The sequence below is a fragment of the Otolemur garnettii genome, unplaced genomic scaffold (genome assembly GCF_000181295.1).
Source record: "Otolemur garnettii isolate 467f Iridium unplaced genomic scaffold, OtoGar3 scaffold00365, whole genome shotgun sequence".
Classification (NCBI taxonomy): domain Eukaryota; kingdom Metazoa; phylum Chordata; class Mammalia; order Primates; family Galagidae; genus Otolemur; species Otolemur garnettii.
Window position 1 is genome coordinate 130232 of NW_003852760.1, and position 21038 is coordinate 151269.

Genomic DNA, 21038 nt, shown 5'->3' on the forward strand with positions numbered 1-21038 from the left:
AAAAAAAAAAAAATTAAAAGGAAAGAAATTCCATTTGGGAAAGAATAATACTCCACAAAAAGTTTCCATTACAATTATGAATTTCCTTAACAAATATAATGTCTGTTTCTTTCTCTCTTTCTTTTTTTTTTTTGAGACAGAGACTTACTCTGTTGCCCAGGGTAAAGGGTTACGTCCTTAGCCTACCTCACAGCAACCTCAAACTCCTGAGTTCAAGCCATCCTCCTGCCTCAGCCTTCCAGGTACTGGGACTGTAGTTGCCCACCAAATGCTTCACTAATATTTTCCATTTTTAGTACAGACAGTCTTGCTTTTGCTCAGGCTGGTCTTGAACTCCTGAGCTCAAGGGATCCTCCCACCTTAGCCTCCCAGAATGCTAGGGTTTACAGGCATGAGCCACTATGCTAGGCCTATGTCTATTTATAATGCCATAACGGTCTATAGCAGTGGTTCTCAACCTTCCTAATGCTGCAGCCCTTTAATACAGTTCTTGTGGGTCACAACCCACAGGTTGAGAACAGCTGGTCTAGAGGATTCTTCCTAGACATTCTAAACACGTCATCATTTGACTCAAATTCAAAACGTCTACTGAAAAATGTTACTGTGGCATGTCTGTTGGTAAATTATATTAACTTTTTATTTCAGATTGACAGCAGTAACATAATTAAATCATTAGATCTAAAATACTTCAACTTTGCTTACATTAATATAAACATGACCTAAATTAGAACAAGAAAATGTAAAAATGAGTTATAACTAAAACATTTAATCAAGAATGAAATGGAAGTAAACGATTTGTTCTTTAAAACAAATTTCAAAAATAACAAAACCACCAAGTAGAAAAACAATTGTGTTACTTTTATATTCACTTTCATATATAAAAACTTCCAGTAATTTATACTTAATTATCTAATGACAGTATTTCTCACTCTCTCTCGGTCTGAATTACTTTACAACACTTATTCAAAACTAAACAATAATAAACTTGGACATAAAAATGTTAGAAATAGATTGATTTATATGAGTATTGCCAATTATATAGTGCTTTTTTTTTTTTTTTTTGCAGTTTTGGATGGGGCCGGGCTTGAACCCGCCATGCCCGGTATATGGGGCTGGTGCCCTCACTCCTTGAGCCACAGGCACTATACCCCGTATAGTCTTAACTTTTAAGAAGATCTAAACATTAAGCAATCATTACTTGAAAAATATCTATATAAACAACATTCCATGACAGGTTTTTCATAGACTAACAGTTAAGATGGGTTTTCTTAGATTAGCAACACACGTTAAAAATCATAGCAGGATCCCCAAAGATAAGTTCATGTACTTTTACTTACTTCAGCTGAAATTTAAGTTAGATTGGGAAAAATAGAATACCACTGAATATAAAATTAAGGGTATGTTAAATATTCACTTGAATTTAATATTTCTTCCCATTTCTCTGTCAATTATTGAGCGCTAAGCAAAATCTGCTTGCCAAAAATACTGTTAATAATAATAGAGCTTTTTTTTCCCCTGAAAATCCAGTTTATTCTCCATGTTGTGGACAGATCCAGTCAGTGTGATCAGTTTTTCTGCATGTGTTAATAATTTATCAAAATAAGTTTTCCCACAAGACTCCATGTTGTGGACAGATCCAGTCAGTGTGATCAATTTTTCTGCATGTGTTAATAATTTATCAAAATAAGTTTTCCCACAAGACTCTTTCCATCAAAATCCTGGTTTGACAACATATCCAAATAAAGCTCTTGAAAATCACCTCTTAAAATTTGAAAGAAAATGTGGCAAGTCTTTCCTGTAACACTTACTGTACTTCAAATGGCTAAAGAGCAATCTATATTTTAAAAGGTGAAGAATAGAGCTTTGAAATGAAATTTATTTTAATATATAGCTTTGAAAAGAAAACCCTTTCTTATTTATTTTACTTTTGAGACAGAGTCTTGTTCTGTTGCCTGGGCTAGAATACAGTGGCACAATCATAGCATACCGCAACCTCAAACTCCTGGTCTCAAATGATCCTCCTGCCTCAGCTTCCCAAGTAGCTAGGACTACGGGCGTCTGCCACCACACCCAGCTAATTTTTTTATTTTTCATAGAGCCAAAGTCTTGTTTTTTGCTCAAGCTGGTCTCCAACTCCTGAGCTCAGGGGATTCTCTCTCCTTGGCTTCCCAGAATGTTAGGATTATAGTTGTGAGCGAAGAAAATACTCTTTTAACCTACTTGATTCATTTATTGGAATTTCCTAGGAATCATCAGATTTAATATCCATAGACACACAGACAATATCATAGTTAGTAACTTCCTAATTTATTAATTTCTATATATAGTCAAATCAATTCCTACATTATAAAGAAACCAAAGCCATGCTACTTTTAAAAACATGTCAGTGCTATACTAGGGGTGTAACTCCTTATAAAGCAAGCACAAATGTGGCATTAAACTTACTTTTCCAAAGAAGCCTTTGAAGAACTTTCTTTCCTGGAGGAACAGGGGGACAAGTCGAGTGCTATTATTGTATGGGATAAATGTCCCAGGGCTTCATATCAATAAGCAAATACAGAAGTTGGGGAAAGGGAAAAGTGGAAGAAAGGCAAGGGCTAAGAGTTGTAAAGAGTTATCCATACCAGGAGTGACAAGGACTAAGGAAGGGTGCATGAAAATGCAGGGAAACACACTGTATGGCCTATGAATCCATGGAAAGAGAAGAAATCAGAACTTCTATTCATGCAAAGCAACTAGTTAGTTTAGTAACTACCACATATTTTTGAAATAGATTTTCCAAATTTGGCAGCAGAGAGAAAGATTAGGACACACTGCTTTAGTGAGATTTGCATTTTAAATATCATAGTGAGTAGAAAACAGAAGATTAGTTTCATATACATTTAAAATCAGTGGTCAATTATGTAAAAGTCATCAATTAAAAAACCAGTCCACATTCAAATGACCATATAATTGCATAAAAATGCAATATGTAAAATGAAATGTGTATCCATCAAAGGTCCCTGTCATACTTTTCTTGCTGAGTTTAAAATGTCACCTAGAGAATCCTTCATACTTCCTAAGGGGAGCTTGACCATGTGCTCCACTTAGCCATTAGTATCAATCTGTATTTATGGGCATGCTGATCAATTTCAAAACGCACATGAGGAAATAACAGCTATGTTCTATTATAGATACAGAATAAATTATCTATAAAGAAGGCTAATGTTTAAATTGGATCTGGAAAAACAAATCATCTTTTTTTTTTTTTTTGAGACAGGAGCCTCAAGCTGTCCCCCTGGGTAGAGTGCTGTGGCATCTCAGCTCACAGCAACCTCTAACTCCTGGGCTCAAGCGAGTCTTCTGCCTCTGCCTCCCAAGTAGCTGGGACCACAGGCGCCTGCCATAGCGCCCGGCTATTTTTTGGTTGCAGCCGTCATTGTTGTTTGGCGGGCCCAGGCTGGATTCGAACCTGCCACCTTGGGTGTACATGGCTGGCGCCTTAGCCACTTGAGCCACAGGCGCCAAGCCGAAAAACAAATAATCTTAAGAATCAAATAACACCATTGGGCCACAACTCAAATTTAAGGAATAGGGTTTTCTTTTAAACTGTTGTTTCAAAATATACTTGCATTGATATTTATTAAGTATACAATTCTGAAACTATCTGGATAAGAGAGGCTTAGATACATATAGGATCAAGCATCAATTTTTAAGTACCATTTATGAAAACTGGCTACCTGTTTAAAGTCTAAAGAATGTAAGCAAATCTAACTTACCCACAAGCTAGTTTAACTTCACATTTCTTAGGTATGGTTGAAATATAGTTTAAGACTTTACCCTTTTACAATCATCTGTTTTTAATGTTAATGTTGGATAAATGTCTGGGAAATGACAATGATATTAAAATTTGACTCTCTTAAACTCATTCAATGTTCTCAAACACCAGAAAGTTTGTTTTCCATCTAAGTTTTGAAAATCACAAGCAGCATCTAATATTTCCATAAAATATTCTGAACTGAAGCTGGACAAAAAAATAATAGTTGTAGTAGTCATTACAATAACATTAAGAACATTTCTGCTGCCAAATTTGGTGACCCTAGTTTTGTTAGATTCTGAGTAACCACCAGCTTTCAAGGATACAGCCAAAGCTAGGAGATTCACTATTCTTAAGGGATGGGAAGGTGAGGGAAGGAGATCTATTAATCTTTAATTTAGCTCCTAGAAAAGCTCTTGTTAAGGTTTTCCTCTTTTTACAAAAGACCCCAGATGTTAATGAAAAAAGTTGACGTGCAAAATGCATGAAAAGACATTCGTTATTATAGAATAGTATTAATGTTCTTAAAAAAAATTGTTATGATTCTTTAACCTGCTAAAATAAGAACATATATTAAAACAAAATATATCAAATAGTGAATAAAAACCAACATATTAGAAACTGGTAGTATAATGAAACTAGTCTACCAAGACAGAGAAAGAGACATTTAAGAGACGATGGGAAGAAATGACTTTTTATTATGAGATGAAGGGTATGTTGGACCAGAGTCAAACAAGGCCTGATACACATTTACAAAATTGATTAATAAAGGACAATACTCTCTCACTCTGCAACTGACTATGACATAAAGACAATAAAAATGTGTAATAGGCCATTTCAGTTAATTATCCTATACAATTTAAATTCTAAAGTAGCTAATTAGGGAAATTACATCACAAAGTAAATGAGTTGAAAATAGTTGCAACTAACTCTATGTAAAGAAAGAAAAAAGAAAATAATTGTTATACCATGAGGAACATATTTTTAAAACACTGTCTTTTTTAGTTATGATTTTTTTCATTATAGAATATCAAGTATGCAGATGATTTCCAATTGAAGTTAATGTAATTCTAAATTGTAAGAGACTACTGGTACTTTGGGGAAAAACATGCATACAAATGTACTTCCAAATTATCTTCTTCCTCAATTCCTCATAAATTTCAAAAGCACTAGAAATGTTAAATTTTAAGCTCAAGGATCATTCATATAATAGATTTAAAATCTTTGTTTCACTACTTAACTGGTACATCTAAGCTATTTAATTTAAAATTTTTAAACTCTAGGATTCAAACTAATTCTAAAGACACTCTTTTTTAAGAGTGTCTAATTCTTTTTTAATCCTCTGTAGAAGAGGAAGCTTTTATAAGTATTTGGCATAGCAGGTTGGAGATCCCCACTGAAAGTTTGTTAGATCTTTGCTCAGAGGAAAAAAGGCAACTAAAAATTTCTGCTGCATAGTAAAAATGTGAAAGGAAGCCAAAAATCAAAAATATATGTGGACTAGTCTGACATCAGAACAACAATATCCTGAAGATGTCCAGCTTTCTACAAGATTCCCAGTGTAATAGCACTAGAAGAGGTATTTATAGATGAGAGAAGTCACATTAAGTATAATAAACAAGAAATTTATCTCAGTTACCAAAAATTCCATCTCATTTTTTAATAATACCTATTTGCCAATGCAAAACTATATATAATGATTGCTCCAAGTCGCCTAGATAGGGTTTGTCTGAAAAATTTAAAGTAACTTCTTTTTTTTTTTTTTTTTTTTGAGACAGAGCCTCAAGCTGTCCCCCTGGGTAGAGTGCCATGGCATTACAGCTCACAGCAACCTCCAACTTCTGGGCTCAAGCGAGTCTCCTGCCTCCGCCTCCCAAGTAGCTGGGACCACAGGCGCCTGCCACAACGCCCGGCTATTTTTTGGTTGCAGCCGTCATTGTTGTTTGGCAGGTCCGGGCTGGGGATTTGAACCCGCCACCTTAGGTGTATGTGGCTGGCGCCTTAGCCAGTTGAGCTATAGGCACCGAGCCAAAGTAACTTCTTAATGAAAAGTACAGGAGTGATTGATTTTCCCTCAAAGTTCAAAAGTTCAAGTATGTCCAGAAAAGCAATCATCAACATATAACACTTTCCTTTAGTCATAAAAGACCATAGGGAAATAAAGATCTTTAGAAATATGCAAAAGGGTTTTATAAACTCAAAACATTAAACATTAAGATATAATTATGATGATTCCTGAGAGGTAGCACCTTATTCTCCCAGGAAAGGGTTTGACTCCAAGGACACAGGCCCCATGAAACAAGAAGCTGGAGGAGGTTCTTATTTCATATTGAATTTAATGAATCTTTCCTAGGAGGTTGGGGATAGGGAGGGTGTGGGGCCATTTGCATTTGTTAATTTTTTACATTACCTATTTATGAATATATAAACCTTTATATGAGATTTATCATTTATTTATTTATTTTTGGAGACAGAGTCTCACCATGTTGCCCTTGGTAGAATGCCATGGCGTCACAGCTCACAGGAACCTCAAACTCCTGGACGCAAGTGATTCTCTTGCCTCAGCCTCCCAAATAGCTAGGACTACAGGCACCCACCACATTGCTTGGCTATTCTTTGTTGCAGTTGTCATTGTACGTTATCTGGCCCGGGGCCAGGTTCAGGGCCAAGTTCGAACCCACCAACTTTGGTGTATGTGGCTGGTGCCAAGCCCAGATCTATTTTTTAAAACATGGAAAAGTTGCCTTTATGAAAACATAAACACATAATAATTAGATTATAATATTTGATTTGACCACATATTGAAGATTACATACTGTCTATTCATTCCAGAAACAGTTATTGAGTGATTATGTGCTGGACACTGTTCCAGGCATAATTCTTCTTTTTTTTTTCTTTTTTTTGCAGTTTTTGGCCAGGGCTGGGTTTGAACCCACCATCTCTGGCATATGGGGCAGGTGCCCTATTCCTTTGAGGCACAGGCACCGCCCCAAAAGTATAATTTTTAAAATGGCATTTAGTTCCTATTTCCAGTGAATATAAAAACTCCTAAATAGTCCTATATCTCAAATAATCATGATTATACTCTATATTTTCTTGGTTTAAAAAAATAAAAAGGTAAAATAAAAGGAAACAAGATCTACTCAACTAAAAAAACTAGTTTTAAAACTAGACAGTTAAATAGGGTCTATTTCTGGATTGTGTGAGATCATTTTATTTATGCACTTTTTTGGTTTATTTGTATTTTATACAATAAACATATATTGTTTATATAATAGAATCTCTGTAAGTTGACTACCCAAGGGACTGTACCAAACTGGTTACCCTTTGGAGGTGGTCCACATAAGGAACTAGGCCTACTGTACTGATACATACATGTGTAAGTCCAGTCTATGACAATTAGGTCAACTTAAGGAGTGGTCAATATGAAGGTCCTACTGTAAAGGAAGTGGTCAATATGGAGGTCCTACTGTATAATAAAGAGATGTTCTGATTAAATGTTTAAAAAAACCAAAAACCAGATAGTTAAGAGGATTGACTGCTTCTTAACAGGATTAAACAATTAAATACCATTTTTAATATCTTCTAGGCAAACTTAAACCATTCCTAGCTTTTCTTTAAGGAGTAAACATGAGCCATTCTCTGAATTAAAAGACTTTGTAAAGGCTCATTCCATAGTGGCCTTTTAGTCATATATTATATAAGATTTTAATAATAATTTATGGTTTGTTTCAGGCCTATTTAGTCTGTTCACTGATTTGTTGTTTTTAGAAAGTTATTAATAATATAGTGTTATATATTCCTTAAGTAGGGCAAACAAGTGCATTACTTTAAAACTATGTTCTTAGCTAAATTCACCTTATTATTCTTTTAGATGAACTTAAAATTATTTCAGTAAAGAAGCTGAATTTAAATTTCTTTTTTAAACTGGCTTTGACAAAAATGGAAAATCAAATTAAGAGACTGTGTTTAATTGGGGAATATATTCAAGTGGACATGGCAAGACTACAAACTATAGTTTCATGTACCATACTACATGGTTATAAATCCCCTTAATATAAATGATGAATTAGAGAGCGTAAGTTAAGACTAGGAAAGCTTTCAATCATTTAAGAATTTAAATGATTAAAATCTGAGCTAAAGGGTATATGTATATACATATATGTATATATATGCCTTTTTGTTTTGTTTTCTAGTTCTTTGTATACCACAGTCAGTTATTTCTCTCCTCCTTTCCGGTCTATAATAGATTCAGGCATTTATTCCAAAATAAAATCCCCCCTCTTGAAGTTGCCTGCTTCATTAATTTTTATGTATTTCATATTGAAGAATTACAAGTTAAGAGGTAATACATTACAAGAAGCAGAAAATTTTTGATTACTAAGCAAATTGAAGGAAAAAGCACACATTAGTAGTCAAACTTGGGGCAGCCCATCATACCAGCAAACCCTTAGCAACAAGGCTCCTTGGGGCAGGGGCATGCAGAAGTAATGCTTAAAGCTTTCATAGCAAAGTGGGGAAAGGCCACGTTCGAGAGAAGGAAGGTTGTAAAGAGGGCTGTCAGATTTATGAAACATTCCTCTAACTTATCAAAAATCTGAAATTTAGCCCTTTAATCTAAATCTTTATGAATTCTGAACCTATTCTCTCCTTTTATTAAATATACAGGCATAGCTTGGGATGTGTTCTATGGCATAATGAACAAAGGAAATATTATATATCCTGGCTCCATTCCAGTGTGCTGAAGTTTATGTAAAAGGCAGCAGAGATAGATTATGTTCGAAAAATATTAGGGAGTAGGAGTTAAGATAGTAAGTCATCTCCAAGAAAGTAAATCTCACCAGGCATCAACATAGATATCTCTGTCTCATACTTTTTTCCAGAAAGCTATTTCTTAGGGATTTAAAACTCATAATTTATAACCCAGTTATCACAATTAGGTTAAACCATTAACTATAATGGTTTCATCTTGGATTTAGTATTATTCTTCTATCAAATTTCACATCACTTGTTTAACATGGGTTCTGAATCAAAAATACCTTTTAAATGATGTCTGGCCTATATCAAAGAAGACTGGTCTTTATAATTTATACCTTTGGATGGACAGCATGAGGTGCTTTTATTAGTAATCCCACACCTTTTGCTTTAAGAGAAACATTGTTCTTATTGGATACTGGGTCACTGAAATTTACCGAGCAAAATCTTTTAAGAAAATATTGACAGTATATAGATCAACACTGGCAACCATCAAATACATACAGCTTTCAATCTTTTTACAGCATCTTCACAGATGTGCATTCCTCTTGATTCATCAACTTCTACATGACCAAGGTACTGTAGAAAGAAGAAAAAAGTTAGGGTACTATGTTTCCTAAGTAGCAACTATACTGTGTTAAGCATCAGGCAGGAGAGAATCAAATACAGGTTCAGCGTCCATAATCTGAAAAAATTCAAAATCTGAAACACTTCTGGCCCCAAGAATTTCAGATAAGATATTCAACCTGTACACTGAAATCTCTACACTCAAGAGACTCACAGCCTCCAAAGAAGAATAAAATAAAGTTACTTTACTCATCTCACAGTTACTATGCATTTATATGTAAACCTCTCCGCTACATACCTCTCCTAAGGCAAAGCATACACACACACTCACACATATATCATGAAAAAGCCACAAACAAAAATGACAGTTTTCTAAAGGCTGGAGAGTGAGGCAGATAACTAAAACAAATTTTAAGAAGGTAGTACATCTGAGCTTTAAAAGACGTGTAGAATTTGAATAGGCAGAAATTGAGAGGCTGAAAATTTACTTTAGAATGAGAAAATGACAAACAAATGAATGTGCAACAGGGTAATTATATATCAGAGGGAGGAGGCGGTCAGAAAGTAGTACCTGGTGTGCTTTAGCATACTGAGTGCTTTGAACTGAAAAAGAATCAAGGTTTCTCTGACCTTTTCTTGCCCTCCTGACTTCATCACTTTCTCCCCTGCAGTGTAGGAAAAGTCTTTCTCTGAAGTTCCCTTATCTACCAAAAGACAAATCCTCCAAAAGAAACTCAATTATCACGTATTTCCTCCCTGGGAATCCCATCAATTTGGGAAGATTAACTGTTGCACAACAAAAAAAGACTATAGGTCAGACACCACAAACTTCGTCACAGACTATTACCTGTGCTTTTGAAGGCTGCTCCAGACAACTTTTATTACCAGGGGCACTTTATCTGCATAACGAGACAATCTTTGTTCAACATGCCATTTCCTCTCCACATCAACATCTTCCCCCTGGAAGCCCCAGAATCCTATTCATTTCTGTAGTCCAGGATACTACAAAAACTTCAATCATCTGGCCTTTTTCAGTCTTAAATTTTGTGAAATTCACTTGCATATGTATAATAAATGAACAGGGAAAAGGGCATACAAATTTATCTACTGTCAGTTTGTTTCACAGACTCAAATGTTCAGAGGGTACAGAGAAAGTTCTCCTCAACATCAAGCACTCCTATTAGTTTTAAAAGTGAGAAATATGCAGCCAGACAATGGGAGTGCTGAAATAGAGCCTGCACTTCACCCTAGAGATAATGAAAGCTAATAAAGATTTTTCATTTTTATTTATTTATATGCATTTATATGTAATCCTCTCCTAAAAACTTTCCATTTTTATTTTTATTTATTTGAGACAGATTCTCACTGTGTAAAATAGAGCCAGCACTTAACCCTAGAGACAATAAAAGCTAACAAAGATTTTTCATTTTTATTTTAATTAATTTATTTATTTGAGGACCAGGTGCCAATGGCTCAAGCCATTTGAAGCCTGTGGTCACAGGATCACAGCTAAAAGGAAAAAAAAAAAGCAGAAAGGATAGTGGCAACATAACAATTATTTATTTATTTATTTATTCACTGTGTTGTCCTGGGTAGAGTGCAGTGCCATCATCACAGTGCACAGTAACCTCAAACTCCTGGGCTCAAGTGATCCTCTTGCTCAGTCTTCCTAGTAGCTGGGACTATAGGTGCCCACCACAATACCTGGCTAGAGTTTCTATTTTTAGTAGAGATGGGGTTTCAATCTTGGCTCAGGCTACTCTGGAACTCTTGAGCTCAAGCAGTTCATCTGGCTCCATCTCCAGAGAGCTAAGATTACAGGCTTGAGCCATTGGCACCTGGTCCTGTGAAAGCCAAACTAGCTCCATTTTGTTGTTTACAGCACAAGCCCTATTCCTGGCTGTTTATCACATAAGTTCCATTCCTAGCCCTCCTGCCCCAACCTCTGCCAGTGAAACCTGCAGGGCCACTCCCTGCTGCCTCTCCCCCACCCCAGGTTGCACAGCCACTGAGCCGTAAACTGAGTCACCTTAGGTAAACAGCTGCTATAATAAACAATAAGTTTCTATTACCTTGGAATACAGGTAATCAGGCTGCACCAACTCTAGCCCCCGGTTAAGGGACCCCCCCCCACACCTGTACCAATCCAAATTCACCTTTACTAGTGAAATCATCAGCTACCAATGCAAATCCTCCTTTACTTCCTCCTTTACTAATGAAATCACCAACCACCAATGAAAAGTGTACTCGTATCCGACCCTACCCCTCTTGCTTTCTGTACCCCATAAAAACTTCCTCCACCCTAGGTTCGGGGCTCGTCCTAGGCTTGCATGCCAGGAGAGTCCAGATCCAGGTCTGAATAAAACCTCACCTCATGCCTTTTACGTCGGAGTGTGTCTCAGATTCGTCTGTTGGGGCTGTTTGGGAGATTTTTTCAGGCATAACAGTCCTAATAAACATTTTTTTAAAAGGTAGTAATATAATTCAAGCTGTATCTTAGTATGGGAATAGTTCTGAATTAGAAAAGAAAATGATTTCACATGATCACAGCTAAAAGGAAAAAAAAAAACAAAAGCAGAAAGGATAGTGGCAACATAAATGCTCTCTCTTAAAAGGAAAATTTGGGGTATAATACTAGCACTCTGGGAGGTCAAGGTGGGGAAATCACTTGAGATCAGGAATTCCAGACCAGCATGAGCAAGAGCAAGACCCCATATCTCTAAGAAAAATGAGCTAGATACTGTTGTGGGTGCCTGTAATCCCACCTACCGGGAGGCTGAGGCAGGAAGATTGCTTGAACCTAGGAGTTTGAGATTGCTGTGAGCTAGGATGACACCACTGTACTTTAGTCCAGGCAACAGTGCAAGACCTTGACACAAAAATTTTTAAAAAATAAAGACAGTATTGGGAATATTGCCTTTCTGCTTCTCTAACTCAAGACTATTGCCTCCCCTCTTTGGTACTTCCAGCTTGAATGTAACACAGCCAAAATTCCAAAAGAGAATGCAGCAATACAAAGAGAAGTCTGGGGAAAAAAATCAATCTAGCTCTGGTTTGAAGAGTAGGAAAAGGAATCTTTAAGCTTAAGTAACAATAGTGAAATCCTGCAAGATCCACACCTCTAAGGGAGGAGAACTTGCCTATTTGTTTGGTGGAACCTTAATTCCAAGAAAATGGGGCTGACCCCTTTTGTTTTATTCCCCCTCTCTCTCTGAATCTCACACTATTTGACCCTAGATACAAGTGAAATTGTAGGAATTCCTGGTGGAAGAGAATAACCAGAGTTCCAGGTTTCTGGCTAGAGGACCACGAAAAGAAGCTCTGAGGAACCAGAAAATATTGAGGAAGGCACAGGAAGGAAGGAGCTTAGGAAAGACACCATGAATTGTTTATGAATTCCAGGACTCACTCAGGAGCCGCACGACTAAGGATCTGATCCTAATTAGCATACCAAAGACTTTGAGAACTAATGTACAGATCACTTCCTGGTTCCCAAACTGAGAACTGGATGATATACACATAGGACAGTTCAGAATAGCACTGCAGACCAGAATGCCATTGTAAAGTCTTTGAAAACTGAATGGATACTGCTATCACAGTCCACAGAAGATAAGCTGGAACTTGCAGCCTGAAACCTAATTGGTGGATTGCTAAAACAAAAATATAAACATTTTCCGTAGGATTTAAATAAGACCTGAAGTAGCACACCTAAGTATACAAATATCCAGGACACAACACAAAATTACTTGGCATATGATGAATCATGAAAATTTTAACTCATTTGGGAAAAAAATAATCCACATATACCAACAGCAAGGTTATACAGATGTTAGAACTATCTGATTAAGGCTTTAAAGCACCTACTATAAAAAATGTTCAAAGAAGCAACAATGAATAGTATTGAAACAAATGGGAAAATGGAAAGTCTCAGCAAGGAAATAGAAAATTTAAACAAAGAATCAAATAGAAATTTAAATACTGATAAATACAACTGAAATAAACACGCTGGTTAGACCCAATGCGAGAATGGAGATGACAAATCAAAGTCTCTGTGAACTTGAAGATCAGTTGAAATTATAGTGAGAAACTGGATGCCTTATTCCGCAGATCTGGAATAAGGTAAGACTGTCCCCTTTCACCACTCTTATACAATCTACCTGCTATTTTAAAGTCCAAAATAATTACATGTATTTTGGTTTTGTAGCTCTTAAATATGGTGCAAACAAGACATCAAAAGTACTCCAGGGGACTTGGTGCCTGTAGCTCAGTGGTTAGGGCTATGGCCACGTACACCGGGGCTGGTGGGTTGGAACCCAGCTCAGGCCTGCCAAACAACAATGATAACTACAACCAAAAAATAGTTGGGCAATGTGGCAGGTGCCTGTAGTCCCAGCTACTTGGGAGGCTGAGGCAAGAGAATCACATAAGCCCAAGAGTTTGAGGTTGCTGTGAGCTGTGATGCCACAGCACTCTACCAAGGGCAACATAGTGAGAGACTCTGTCTCAAAAAAGAAAAAAAAAGTACTCCAGGAGTGAGCACAGGATTACCTACCATGTACCAGGATCTGTGCTGGTTGCTTTATATATTTTGTTTTACTGAATACTCAGAAAGGTATGCAAGATCAACTAATTTTTTAAATTGAGAAAAAAAAATGAGCTTCAGAAATGCTGACTAACTTGTCCAAAGTCACGGACACAGATAGTAGGGAAGGAGTATTATTTCAGATTCTGAAGTCCAAGGGTCGTCCCACTTGACTTTACCATGATTCAAGAAAACTTTACCTAATTTCACATTTCTACAAGGAAATTAAGAAAAACCCAACAAGTTCCTTCCACCAAACTTCTTCCTTACAACTTTTAAAATAATTTCACTGGAAAATTCCTCTAGTAGGGCCAAAACTGTCAGTAATAACTCAGTCTTTCTGAAAACTCAGCAAAAACATCTCCAATAAATTTATAGTTATTCATACTTTTTTTTTGAGACAGAGTCTCACTATGTTGCCCTGAGTAGCCTGCCATGGCATCACAGCTCACAGCGACCTCAACTTCCTGGGCTTAAGTGATTCTCTTGCCTCAGCCTCCCAAGTAGCTGGGACTCTAGGCGCCTGCCACAACGCTCAGCTATTTTTTGTTGTTGTTGTTGTTACAGTTGTTTAGTTGGCCCAGGCCGGGTTTGAACCCACCATCTTTGGTGGGTAGCTGGCGCCATAACCACTGTGTTATGGGCACCACGCCTACTGATCTATTTTCTAATCTTATAATTTTTCCTTTTAAAGAACATCAAATAAATGGAATCATACAGTATGAGACTTCTGGCTTTTTTCACTTAGTGTAATAAATTTAAGTCATCTAAGTTGTTCAGTATACTAGCAGTTTAATCCCTTTTATGGCTGAGTATAGTATTTCACTGCATGCATTTATTACTGTGTTTAGTCATCAGCTGAAACATATCTTGATTATTTCTACTTTTAATGATAGTAAATAAAGCCACTGTAACTATTCCTTGTAGGCTTTCATGTGAAAAGGAGTGGAATTGCTGGGCCACAGGATAATGGAGTATTTGACTTTTTTCCGCATGTTTGTGTGTGTGTGTTTGAGACAGTCTCACTCTGTTGTCCCATGCTAGCGTACTGTGGCATCAGCCTAGCTCACAGCAATCTCAGACTCCTGGGTTCAAGCAATCCTCCTGCCTCAGTCTCCTGCGCAGCTGGGACTACATGCACCTGCTACAATGTCAAGCTCATTTTTCTATTTTTAGTAGAGACAGGATCTCCCTCTTGCTCACTCTGGTCTCCAATTCCTGAGCTCAAGGGATCGTCCTGCCTCAGCTTCCAATAGTGCTAGGATTACATGCTATGAGCCCAAACATTGAGTACCTATTTTCAATTCTTTGGAATATTTAATTAGCAATGAATTGCTGGGTCATATGGTAATTCTTGCTTTTTGAGGAACCACCAATTGCTTTTCACTGTAGCCAAATCACTTAACATTCCCACCAGTAAGGTATGAAGGTTCCGATTTTACTACATCCTTGTCAACACTTGTTTTCTGTTTTGTTGTTTTGTTTTAAATTATAACCGTCCAAGTGCATGTGAAATAGTACCTCTTTGCATTTTTGATTTGTATTTCCCTAATGACCAGTGATGTTGAGAACCTTTACCTTTTCTTTCCTTTTTTTAAATTTCAGATTAATAAGAGAGTACTAATGTTTAGGATATACTGTTTTCAATTCTAAAGTAAAGTTCAAGTTGTAGATAAGCCCATCATCTAGGGGGCATGTTTAACATCCTTACATTGTTCATATTAGGTGGGATCTTGCCAACTGCCATCCCTCCTCTCCACTCCCCTTCCCTCCTCTCCCCTCCTCCTTGCTAGACTATATTTGTGTTTTGTCTTTTGTGTAGGCATGTAGTCATTTATAAATATATTGGTTTCAGCTCAGCACCCATAGCACAGTGGTTACGGTGCCAGCCACATACACCGAGGCTGGCAGGTTAGAATCTGGCCTGGGCCAGCTGAACACAGTGACAACTGCAACAAAAAAACAGCCAGGTGTTGTGGTAGGCATCTGTAGTCCCAGCTACTTGGGAGGCTGAGGCAAGAGAATCACTTAAGCCCAAGAGTTAGAGGTTGCTGTGAGCTGTGATCCCACAGCCTCTACCAAGGGTGACACAGTGAGGCTCCATCTCAAAATATATATATTATATACTGGTTTCATATTAGTACTGAGTACACTGGTGACAAAGTGTACTAAAAAAAAAAAAGAATCCATCACCACATACAAGGTCATAAAGATTACCTCTATGCTTCCTTCTAAGAGTTTTACGGTTTTTTTCTCTTATACTTAGGTTGTTAATCCATTTTGAGTTAATTTTTGTATATAGTGTGAGGTAGGGGTCCAACTTATTCTTTATGTGGGAATTTACTTGTGTCATCACCTATTTGAAGGATCTATTCTTTCCCCATAAAATAGTCTCAGTACTCTTATCCTATGTCAATTGGTCTTTGATATATATGATTCTGGATAACTGTCATTTTTTTTTTTTAAGAGACAGAGTCTTAACTTTATTGCCATTTGATAGAGTGCTGTAGCGTTACAGCTCACAGCAACCTCCAATTCCTGGGCTTAGGCGATTCTCTTGCCTCAACCTCCTGAGTAGCTGGGACTATAAGCGCCTGCCACACACCCAGCTATTTTTTTGTTGCAGTTTGGCTGGTGCCTGGTTCAAACCCGGTATATGGGGCTGGAGCCCTACTCACCGAGCACAGGCAGCACCTGATGACTCTCAATTTTATTCTTTCTTTTTTTTGAAAGTCTCACTATGTTGCCCTTGGTAGAGCACCATGGCATCACAGCTCACAGCAACCTCAAACTCTTGAGCTTAAGTGATTCTCTTACCTCAGTCTTCCAAGTAGCTGGGACTACAGGTGCTTGCCACAACGCCTGGCTATTTTTTGGTTGTAATTGTTGTTATTTGGCAGGCCCGGGCTGGATTCGAACCCGCCAGCTCCAGTGTATGTGGCTGGGGCCCTAGCTGCTGAGCTACAGGCGCTGAGCCACTCTCCATTTTAATTTTTTGCTCTATACATCTGTCCTTATGCCAATACTGCAATGTTTTGATTATCTTTGGGCTAAGTTTTAAAATTGAGATTTGTCAGTCCTCTGACTTTGTTTCCTTTTTATAATAACAAAATCATTTTTCTTCTTAGGCCCAACAATGTGATGGACTATATTTATCCAATTTTTAAATATTGAGCCATTTGCAGATTCCTTTATTTAATTTTTTTTTTTTTTAGAGACAGAGTCTCACTTTGTTGCCCTTGGTAGAGTACTGCAGCATAACAGCTCATAGCAACCTCCAGCTCTTGGGCTTATGCAATTCTCTTGCCTCAGCCTCCCTAGTAGCTGGGACTGTAGGCACCCACCACAATACCTGGCTATTTTTTTGTTGCTGGGGCTGGGTTCAAACCCACCACCCTCAGTATACAGGGCTGGCGCCCTACTCATTGAGCTGCAGGTGCCACCCCATTTGTAGATTCTTAAGTTAACCCCTACTTTGTTTTTATCACACTTTTAGACCTCATTTGTTACTATTTTTGTGCCTACCTTTTCATGTATATTCACAAGTGGAATTGCTCTGGTTTTCTTTTTGGTCTTATGCTTTGTTAGGTTGTTGTATCAAGATTTTGTTAAAGCTATAAAAATATCAGAAAACTGTCCATTTTCCCCCTATGTATTTGATATAGTTAAATGGCATAGAAATCATTCTTTGAAGGTTTGACAGAACTGACCTGTGAAACCACCTATATCCAAGCATCTTAGAGAGAGAATTTTTAGTCTTTTTTTTTTTTCTTTTAACAGCTTTTGCTATATTTTCATGGTTAGGAGCCTATTCAACTTTTCTATTTCTATTTTAATTAATTTTAGTATATTTTTCCCATAATATTCATAGTTAATCTCTAATTTGAAATTTATCAGCATAAATGACAAAATACTCATATATCTTCATTTCTTTGGGTCTCTGGTTGGTCTCCCTACACTCTTTTATCTGTAGTATTATATCCTTGGATTTTCTTCCTTTTTCTACTACTACCTTTAAATTGCTTAATGCCTGTTTTTATTTACAATTAACTGAGAAAGTAGAGTTTTATGATCTCTGAGTAAAACCTTCAGGATCTGCGGAGAATAGGTTTCAAAGTATTTCCAACAGGCTTCATTCTACCACTTAGCTTGATCAATACAATTGGTCACATATAGCTATTTATTTATGCCACACACACACACACAAAAAGAGAGACGTCTTGGTGAAAAGAAGAGAACAACATTATCTCTTATGGACTGACTCTGAGTTGCATAATCTAGTTTAGAAATGTGTTAGACTAGGAGAAAACCATGCCCATTGACAAAAACATTAAAGAGTTCTCTTTTCTTCTCTGAGACACTATCTCACTGGAGAACTGCAGCTGATTTATGCTTTAATAGCTAAAATATTTGACACTAGGACTTCTTTTGTCTGTATTCATTTTCTAAACTCCTTCTGAGTAAGGCACTTTTATTCACAAAAATGTAATTTAGAAAAACTAGTATGTGGAATTTCATTCTTAGATGAATTAAATCATTTTTCCCTTTCTGGAAAAAATTATTTAAAAATTAGATTTCCCCCCTTGCTTTGGTGGTGTTATCCATGAGAAGAAATGCAGAGCTCTGAAGTGAGAGATTGTATAATCAGCAGTTCCCAACATTATAACAAAATAATCATTAATTTATAAGGAGCATTAAGGCATCTTATCTCTGTCTTACAAACACACACATGCACACACAGCCTGTGCAGATATAGTGTGTGGATGTGCATAGCACAGTATCAAAAGTTGTTTTGGTTCTTTAACAAGAGAGAAATAGTTAAATTTAAACTATTCTTTAACTATAACTTGGGAGTACAATTCCATCTGAACAGACGGTAGGTCATAGCAAATGTATTAAATCTAATCATGTAAGTTTAGAGCTAAAAAGAATTTAAGAGATCCAAAACCTTCACTTTAGCTCACTGAAGCCTCAAACTCCTGGGTATAGGTGACAGCCTCTGGAGTATCTACAGGTTTATGCCAGCATGCCAGGCTAATTTTTAAAATTTTTTGTAGAGATGGGGTCCTTGCTATGTTGTCCAGGCATGAGCCACTATACCTGGCCCAAGACTTTACTTTTTAAATGTGAAATTTTTAAATGTAAAAAGTTAAGTAATTTAGACCAGGTCAAATAAGTAGTAAATTAAGAGAACCAGGAACAGAATTCAGCTTTTCTGACTTCCTGACCTATCTATTTTCAACTACCTCACATTACCTCTGTCTCAAAGCATATCTGCAACTCTCCTATTTAAGTAATGTCTTATAGTTTACTGCTTTTACATAAACTTAATGTTTTTTTTCTGCTTTCCCCAACTTAATGTTATTCCTTTTTTTTTTTAAAGCAGATAATCACATAGGTAGAGTCATTTATTTTGGTAATGTTTATGACTGAATCTGGGCCTGATATTTCTCCAGCTCAACATTTCTTTCATAAATGAAATTACACTGCCTTTCCTAATTAAACTATTCCACTACTAACCAAACAGTAAGTAGATTGAGGGGAAGTTTTGCTTTATAGAAATATTACAGTTAATAAATGAAGAAGAGATGACAGAACTGGAGTACCATCATTTTGCAAACCTTAATGAGTTAGCAAGTCTAGGCAGGGCTCAGTGGTTAGGGCACTGCCCCATATACTGAGGGTGACAGGTTCGAACCCAGCCCTGGCCAGAAACTAGTTGGTGGACTAGTCAAAAGATCCAATCAGTGTAATACACCTCCTTTCCTTTTTCTTTCTTTCTTTTTTTTTTTTTTTTAAGAGTCAGAGTCTCACTTTGTTGCCCTTGGTAGAGTGCCGTAGCATCATAGCTCACAGAAACCTCCAGCTCTTGGGCTTAGGGGATTCTCTTGCCCCAGCCTCCCGAGTAGCTAGGACTACAGGTGCCCACCACAATGCCTGGCTATTTTTGTTTGTTGCTGCAGTTTGGCCGGGGCCAGCACCCTACTCACTGAGCCATAGGCGCTGCCCTTTTTTTTTCTTTATTGAGATAGAATCTTGTTCTGTCACTCTGGTAGGATGCAATGGTGTCATCACTGCAACCTCCAACTCCTGGGCTCAAGGGATCCTCTTGCCTCAGCTTCCCAAGTAGTTGCCACCATACCCAGCTAATTTTTCTATTTTAAGTAGAGATTGGGGTCAGGGGGAGTCTCACATTTGCTCAGGCTGGTCTTGGAACTCCTGAGTTCAAGCAATCTTCCTGCCTTGGTCTCCCAGAATGTTAGGATTACAGGAGTGAGCCACTGTGCCTAGCCCAATTAGGAGAATTTACCTCTTCACAGAAAAAGCTTTTGATAAAACTCAGTTTCTAGGGCAGCGCCAGTTGCTCAAGGAGTAGGGTGCCAACCCAATATTACCTGAGGTGGTGGGCTCAAACCTGGCCCTGGCCAAAAACTGCAAAAAAAGAAAAAAATACCCCAAACAAACAAACAAAAAAAACCCCTCAGTTTTCATTCATAATTAAAAAATTTTTTTCTTAACCAAGAATAGAAGGGAACTTGCTTGATTTGATAAACTGTAATAAGACTGGGAAGGAGGCAAGAGTCCTTGTTATCACCAACTCTATCCACACTGTATCCCAGGCTCTGCCCAGAGCAATTCAGCCAGAAAAAGAAAAATATAAGAAGTAGAATAAAAGGCGGCACCAGCCCCATATACGAAGGGTGGCGGGTTCGAACCCAGCCCCTGCCAAACTGCAGTAAAAAAATAGCTGGGTGTTGTGGTGGGTACCTGTAGTCCCAGCTACTCAGGAGGCTGAGGCAAGAGAATCACCTAAGCCCAGGAGTTGGAGGTTGCTGTGAGCTGTGATGCAACAGCACTCTACTGAGGGTGACAGAGTGAGAGTCTGTCTCTAAAACAAACAAAAAAAAGGGGTGGCACCTGTGGCTCAAGGAGTAGAGCACTAGCCCCATATGCCAAGGATGGCGGGTTCGACTCTAGCCCTGGCCAAAAACTGCAACAACAACAGTAGAATGAAATTCAACCATATGTTATTCATAGATTATATTATTAGCAAAAATATTCAAGTAAAATACTAGAATAAAAACTGAGTTTAGCAAGGTTGCTACATGTAGTTTCAATACATAAAAATCATTTGTATTTCTAAAACAGCAATAAGCAAAAATTAAATTTTAAAAATACCACTTACAACAGCATCCAAATTGAATGCTTGTTATCCCTCATTCACAAATCTATACTTCTATCATCAGTCTTACCCAAATTAACACATGGCAACTCTATCCTTTCAATTTCTGAGATAAAAAATCTTGGAACACTTCTTGACTTCTTTTTTTTTTTTTT

The 21038-nt window shown here is 37.3% G+C and overlaps 1 protein-coding gene across 5 annotated transcripts in view; it reads right to left on the reverse strand.

Moving 5' to 3' along the window:
- NUMB (NUMB, endocytic adaptor protein) overlaps window positions 1-9126 on the reverse strand; it is a 51044-nt gene extending 41918 nt beyond the window's left edge. For 3 of the 5 annotated variants that reach the window (XM_023509116.1, XM_023509112.1, XM_023509114.1), the window contains exons 1-2: window positions 9056-9126; window positions 2446-2478 (exon numbers count right to left, since the gene is read on the reverse strand). In XM_023509116.1, coding sequence (XP_023364884.1) covers window positions 2446-2478; window positions 9056-9094 — 72 coding nt within the window. In that variant the 5' untranslated portion in view covers window positions 9095-9126. The remainder of the gene's footprint in view (window positions 1-2445; window positions 2479-9055) is intronic. The other 2 variants (XM_023509115.1, XM_023509113.1) reach the window with 1 other exon arrangement.
- Between the last annotated feature and the right edge of the window lie 11912 nt (window positions 9127-21038).